Consider the following 7,357-nt stretch of genomic DNA (forward strand, 5'->3'; position numbering starts at 1 on the left):
ACAGAGAGACAGAGAGACAGAGAGAGACAGAGACAGAGAGACAGAGAGACAGAGAGAGACAGAGAGAATGAATTCAGGGGCTAGGAATATGGTTCAGTCAATAAAGTTTTTGTCATGCAAACATTATGACTTTGATTTGTCACACACACACACACACACACACACACACACACACACACACAAAGCCTTGTGATTCCTGAGTTGCTGTAGAGACAAGTGGATCCCTAGCCAGCCAGCCAGACTAACCTTCTTGGTAATTCCAGGTCCCAGTGTGAAACCCTGTTTCTCAAAACATAAAGTGTACTCCTCCTCAGGAATGTGACCCAAAGCTGGCCTCTGATCTCTGCATGCTCATACGCATACCCATGCATAACTACACACAGAGACACACACACACCACATCTGCGCATGCACACAAACAAAAGTAAATGAGTTCAGCTGTTAGAACCCTAGAGATTGAGGCAGGATGACTCAGAGTCCCAGGCTAACCTGAGCTATAGTATTGAGTTTGAGATCAGCCTAGACTATTTAGAAACACCTCAGTTCAAGGGAAGAAGGAAGGGAGGGAGGGAGGGAGGAAGGAAGGTAGAAAAGAAAAATTCCTCAGAGTGTCCCAGGAGGAATAAGTCTGATAGAAGCTACAATGGTGAGACTTCCTGCTCCCTGCCCTCTGGAAACCCACACCCAAGTCAAGCGGCTCCTATGAGGAACTGCTTTTCCTACTCCAACCTAGCAGCCAAAGCACAACCTTCCTCTGAATGTTTGGTACGCAAACCATGCATGTCCTCTAGGGTGCAGACCAGATGCCCTGTGTGTAGGATAAGCAGGCAGGGCATGCAAGTATCCATTCTAGAACTTTCTGGAGAAGTTGGAGGAAAATCCACATCACTGCTCTCAGGATCTTATTTTGATTGGTTTCCATGGAGAAGTTAGGTTCATGCCTCATGGCTCCTGTTGATTTTGTATCTTTATTGATAGGACAACAGCAGCACACGCTCCTGGTGGCAGCCAACAATCCAGATGTTCAATGTTCTCTGTGTGTTGCTCACATGCTGGGGTTGCTATGACTCCTGCCATACTATTTTACAGCATGAGGCCAAAGAAAGGAGGGAGACTTGTGGGATGGGCAGGATCAGAATCCTGGGACCAGAAAGCAGAAGGACTTTGGTTCCTCCTTGAAGCTTGGATCGTTGCGGGGTGGTGTGCAGGGACCCAAATGGAGGGTCTAACCCATCTTTCTTAGAACCTTGAGTGTCTGGATCTGACCTTAATGCTAATAGGTGGCATAGCACTGATTTTAGCTTGGATGACAGAAATAGAGACATGCTTGTGAGAACATACAGTTTGTTAAGAAGACCATCAAGAAGATGGCAGCCAGTCCTCCAGTTGCATTTAGTTCTGAATTTTAGGAAGGACCACACAAGGGGGCACTGGATACTAACTCAGGCTATGCATGAGGAATTCGGGGATGTGGGGTAGGATCCTGTGTGAGAGGATGCTGTACAACAGTGCTTGGTGGGTGACGACTTGTTTGTGGGTGGATGCAGCAATGACCACAGCCAACAGCTATCACTACCATTCCATCTGATTTGCTTTCAAAACATCAACTCAGCAGCGTTTGAAAGAAAATTGCTTTAGAGAAACTTGAGTGCTTCCAAGGATCAGAGGCATCCAAGCTCTCAGAATCTTTGAGTGTTGGATGGTTTGCTAGGGAGAATCACAGAGGCCCACAGGGAATCAAACCTGAGAGGAGGAGTACTCCCAAAGCAGGAGGTGTTTAGCTGCTAACTTGGGAGGGAGACCAGAGGAAGGAGCACAACCCAGCAAGGGAAGTCTGCAGAGGACTTGGCCAAGGGCTGCTGAGAAAGCAGGTGCATGGAAGAGGTCAAGTATAGGAAGCAGCTGGGGTTCCGGTTCAGTGCCTGATGTATATTTGTCTCTCCCTCCTTAGATTGCGGCATGTGGGGGCGTCTCCTCAGCCAGCAGTCCCGCTGCACCCACAGTAGATATCCAAGGTTTTAACTGTGTGGGTTTGTGTCTTTTTGGCAGGTGTCTCCTCTGTGACTTCCCTGATGTCCCTGGCTTGGGTGCTAGCTTCCTATCACAAGCTGCTGCGGGACTCCAGGGACGACAAGAAGAGCATGAGTTACAGAGGGGCCCTCATCCACCTCTTCTGGCGCCTCTTCACCATCTCATCCCGAGTTATCTCTTTCGCCCTCTTTGCTTCCATCTTCCAGCTGTATTTCGGGATCTTCGTGGTGGTGCACTGGTGCGCCATGGCCTTCTGGATCATCCATGGTGGGACAGACTTCTGCATGTCCAAGTGGGAGGAGATCCTCTTCAACATGGTGGTAGGGATCGTGTACATTTTCTGCTGGTTTAACGTCAAGGAAGGGCGGACTCGATACCGAATGTTCGCATACTATACGATAGTCTTGACCGAGAATGCTGCCTTGACGTTCCTTTGGTATTTTTACAGAAATCCGGAGAGCACTGACTCCTATGCCGTGCCAGCACTGTGTTGTGTCTTCGTTAGCTTTGTGGCTGGGATTACGCTCATGCTCTTATACTATGGCGTGTTGCATCCCATGGGGCCGCGGGCTAAGGTCTTTGCCAGCTCCTGTTGTGCCGAGCTGCTCTGGGGCATCCCTTTGCCCCCTGATGTTGAGCCTATGGCACCTCAGACCCCTGGGTACCGGGGGACCCAGGTCACGCCCACCAGAGCTGTGACGGAACAGCAGGAGGACCTCACGGCTGATACTTGCCTGCCCGTATTCCAAGTGAGACCCATGGGGCCCTCTACCCCGTCAGGGCGTCCTTACCACCCAGAAGGGCCCCTGATTAAGATTGACATGCCAAGAAAGCGATACCCGGCCTGGGATGCGCACTTTGTAGACAGGAGGCTGCGGAGGACTATTAACATCCTGCAGTACGTCACCCCCACCGCAGTGGGCATTCGCTACCGAGATGGGCCTCTGCTCTATGAGCTGCTGCAGTATGAGTCTTCACTCTAGAACACCTTGACCCAGATTGAGAAGGGGACCTTAAGTTTGGTTGCGGTCAACGCCGCCTGCAAGAAATATAACCCTCCCTTCCCCCAATACACAAAACCACCACCACCACCGCCACACCAACAACGCCAACACTACAAAAAAGATCAATAAGTCACATCCCCTTCAGATAAGCTTTCTTTCCAGTCACTATATGTATACAAAGATATTCTCTATGTTTTGTAAGTAAAAACAGAAAGAAAACCTTTCTTTTGTTTTTTACACATAAGAAACAGTATTGAAAAAAAATTAAATAATCCCACACTGCAGTTCCTAGGATGGAGAAGGAAGAGCTAATCTCCTCTCCAAAACAAACAAACAAACAAACAAACAAACAAAAGTTTTATACTTTACACCAAGTGTAGATCATTTATGGGATTGGTGCTGATTGAGAGAACAAAGCAAAGCAAAACAAAACAAACAAAAACCTTCAACTGCCTTACGCCCTTAGGTGCTGAGTTTCTTTAGGTACTGTCATGTTTCCTCACAGAAAACTCTCCGGTGACTTTTGTACCAGGAGAGGGAAAAAAAATTAAATAATCAAATGAAACAAAATCTACCGAAAAAGCAAATAAACGAAAACAGCAAACAGATACCATACCCAAACAAACTTTCCTATCAAATGATTTGTATCGAAAAACAAGCAAACGAGCAAACAAACAAATTGACCAAAAATGAAGGCATCAAAGCCCTCTCTCTATTTGGTTTCTCCTGCCCCTTCCCCATTTTGCAGAGCCTTCTAGAAGCTAAAGGGCTACTTGGATCTCCACTGGCCGAAAAGCTCCTTGAAGGCTGACTATGTGCCATTTTAACATTTGCCTAGCAACAGTTGCATTAATTTCCTGTGCAAAAAACCAAACGAAAACACAAACGAGAATTAAACTTCCAAACACCCAATTTGATAGATTCTAAAAGCAGATCAAAGGAGATGTTCATAAACGCCATCAAAGAGAATCAGCAATGATCAAACTCAGCATGGTAGCAAAAGGGACGACATCAATTTAAAGGCACAATACTACAATGATCTCTTCCGTCATTTTAAGGCTGAGAAGGGTGTGTGTGTACATGTGTGTGTGTGTGTGTGTGTGATGCGTGACAGTGCGTAAGGCCTCTTCTCTTTTCATTTGGTGGGAAGCCTTAAATTGATCTGGAAAGAATTTTTCATTTTTCATCTGTGCTTAAAAAAATAACATAAAGAGGAACACTAGAATATCTATCTACATAAAAAAAAAGTCAAACCATCTTAACCGACCCATTTCACAGACTGGTGCTTCTGTCAATGTGGTTGGCTGAGACTCATTCAGCCTGGTGCATTTGGGGTGAGTGGACAGTGTGTGTGTGTATGTGTGTGTGTGTGTGTGTGTGAGTATGTGTGTGTGTGTGTACACCTGCTGCAAGGTCTTGCCAGAAATACACAGAACTGAAGTGAGGTACATGCTGTGGAAGTGGAGGAGGGGGAGAAGCCCGGATGGGAAGGTGGGGTAGGTGGCATCTGTGTGTGGCCATCTCCCTGGAGAGCAAGTCCCCATCCCAGCAGCAGAGGCTGATCATCCAGGCCCTGTGGCTTTGGTGAGGGTCAGAATCAATGGTTTATTTTCTCACTGTCTATACCAAGGTGAATTTCTGGAGGTGTCACAAGTATGCTTGACCATTTGTAAAATTTTTAATTTATGTTTGGAAGGTACTGTTCCTTTAAACAGTATTTCTGTTTTAGGGTATTATTTCGATACCATTCTATCTCTACTTGGGCACAAAAAAAAAAAAAAAAGAAAAAAAAAGAAAAAAAGGAAAAAAAGAAAAAAGAAAAAAGAAAAAGAAATTTAATCATAAAAGGAAAAATATCTCTACAAAAGATATATATGTGTAAATATATATATATATCTATATATATACATACACAGTATTTTTAAGTACATACTGTTAGTCTTTGTTGTCTGTGGTTGCAATTGGTTTTTAATTCTGGATTAACTGTTCAGGGTGCGAGACCTCACACTGAGCTATTCTTAAGAGAAGTTCAAAAACTGAGGAAATTTTTTTGTTGTTTATGTTTGAGGGATTTTAAATTTTTATTTTAAATAACTATTAAAAAAACAGAACCAAGTCCCTCCTTGTCACCCTTTCATGGTTTACCTAAATCTTCTTTTTCTTTTCTTAAATCTTTACAAGATTATATTAGTTGCGAAACCCTCCTTTGTTCCACTGCCTTATCTCATGTGTTGCCACAACGTTGTAGGACCTCTCTTAGATGGGGTCTTGGGGGTCCTACCTGGCCCCTGCTCTGGGAAGCAGGACACCACAGAGCACACTTGGGCTGAGGTGAAGAACAGCTGGGCGGACAGCCTGCCTGGCAGTGACAGGGCAGGGAGTGAGGGACAGCCTGGAGCTGCGTGCCACGATGATGAACCAAGGGAGCTCCCTATGTGGCCTGTCACGTGCACCTGCTGGGGCTCTACCCCCAAGCTCTACCCAATCCTCTGCTCAGGCTGGGCAAGGTGAGTCCATTTGTGGGGTGGCAGGGCATCACTTTGGCTAGTTTTGGTCCCAGCGCCTGTCTCAGGTCTGGAACTCTATGTGCCAGTGAATAGCTTCCTTGAAGCTGTTCAGTGCCACATGTCCCCTCTGGACCTCTGACGCTCCTCTTGGATGTCTACTTTTAGACACCTTTCCATTTTATCTCTTGCTCTTTGACCCCACCATTGGTTTTAGTCTGCCACCTCTGTTGTGACCACTGTGTCTTTGGCAAGCACGTACAAGCGCATGTGTTCATGTTTATACAAAGCTTAGAAACTGTGGGTGTTGGCTGAGAACATCCAGAGTGGGAAAAACAGCTTCCAGCTTATGGAGGCCTGAGCCATGGATGGTGAAGGAGCAAGAAGTGCAGCTGTGGACGTCTCACCAGCCCTTTGCTTCAGCCTTGGTGGGTTTAGGCTCCCTTTCTTCTTTAGTAGCATTTCTGTCCTTCTCCTGAGCTCCTCCATCATGCCTTACCTTTCCCTATAATGCACTTGGAAATCTGTGGGCAGTATCAGGGAAGACCAGAGAGACAAGAAAAAGGAAGAAGAGAGCCAAACAGCAGAGCCAGGGCAGGAGGAAGGAAGGTTGTAGAGAGACTAGATCTGTTTCCTCTGGCAGCATCACCCTCATCTTGTAGAGAGCCCCATCTCCAGACTCCATTGTTCTTAAGCATTCCTTCCCATGAGGTCTTCTATTCTTCCCCTTCAGAGGCCATTGGTATAATTCAAGTGTCACTAAAGAACTTCACACATTCTCAGTGTCTTCCTCCCAAATGACCTGGGCATGCCACAGCAGAACCACTGCACTGAGGCATAGTGTCATCACCCCCTGGCAATCTTCTTTCACTTGGGCATGTGTCTGGGCCCCTGATGACCTTTTGTTCCATGAGTTAATAAGACTCATCTAAGTTTTCCCCGGCTGTAACCTACAGTGCTTGCAACAGAAATCTCTGCACCTATTTCTTTTCCTGGACCTCTTGATGGCAAATACTAACTCGTGATATTTAGCTTTGATAGATAAAACTGTTAGTACCTTGTTCTTTCTTTTCATACTGTCCCCCATCATACAATATGCCTATAGATTCTCATATTTCACTCCCTTAAACCCACAGAATGATTGGCTGTAGTATTCTAAGAAATGTAGTCCTATTGATGCAAAGAGATTAGTTTTGTTGGTATTGTTTCTAAAAGCTGTCCCCCTCCACATACTGGGTGGATCTGCCTTGAGAATCTTCAGGTCTTTTAAGGATATCGATAGGTGAAGTTAAGAGGATCTAAATCCATCAAATCTGTTCCTGTGGACTTCATTTGCCCTAAAGTTTCTGATATCTCAAACAAAATGTTTGCCTGCTCTTTAATATCAGTCTTGTCCTGTATTTGGAACCAGGGATGTTAGAAGGAATACACAAAGCCCAGGTAGACTAGGGGCCAGGAGACAGTGGACTCCATCTTTCCTAACTGTCCTAGTCAAGGGAAGACACATCTCCCCATAGCTTGGAGGATCCCTGTATCCTACTCCACAGATACAGAATCACTCAATTCTTTGTGGTCCCTGTGGCCTCTCAATAGCAGTGTCCCCCTAGGACCTCATGGTGCCTAAAAGAGGGCAGATCCTGTCTGGTTCCAAGGACAACTGTCCTGGTCATATGGCCTTTCACGCTACAGGTTTTAGACCCAATTTTCAGAGAGACATATGGTATTTTTAAAAGCACCAAGTTATGTAACTTTCTCTATTCTTCCTCCAGCCTGATCTGCTGTCACCACCTAGATGTGTGTCTCCTTCTGAGAAGCTCT

General features: G+C 45.8%; 1 protein-coding gene across 1 annotated transcript in view; it reads left to right on the top strand.

Annotated features, from left to right (window-relative positions):
- Xkr6 (XK related 6) overlaps positions 1 to 4,475 on the top strand; it is a 209,281-nt gene extending 204,806 nt beyond the window's left edge. The window contains exon 3 of the mRNA XM_085828715.1: positions 2,050 to 4,475. Within this exon, the coding sequence (XP_085684841.1) occupies positions 2,050 to 3,014 (965 nt within the window). The 3' untranslated portion in view covers positions 3,015 to 4,475. The remainder of the gene's footprint in view (positions 1 to 2,049) is intronic.
- Positions 4,476 to 7,357: the final 2,882 nt, after the last annotated feature.

This window comes from Mus caroli, unplaced genomic scaffold, assembly GCF_978045245.1.
Source record: "Mus caroli unplaced genomic scaffold, Mus_caroli_1 scaffold_12, whole genome shotgun sequence".
Lineage (NCBI taxonomy): Eukaryota > Metazoa > Chordata > Mammalia > Rodentia > Muridae > Mus > Mus caroli.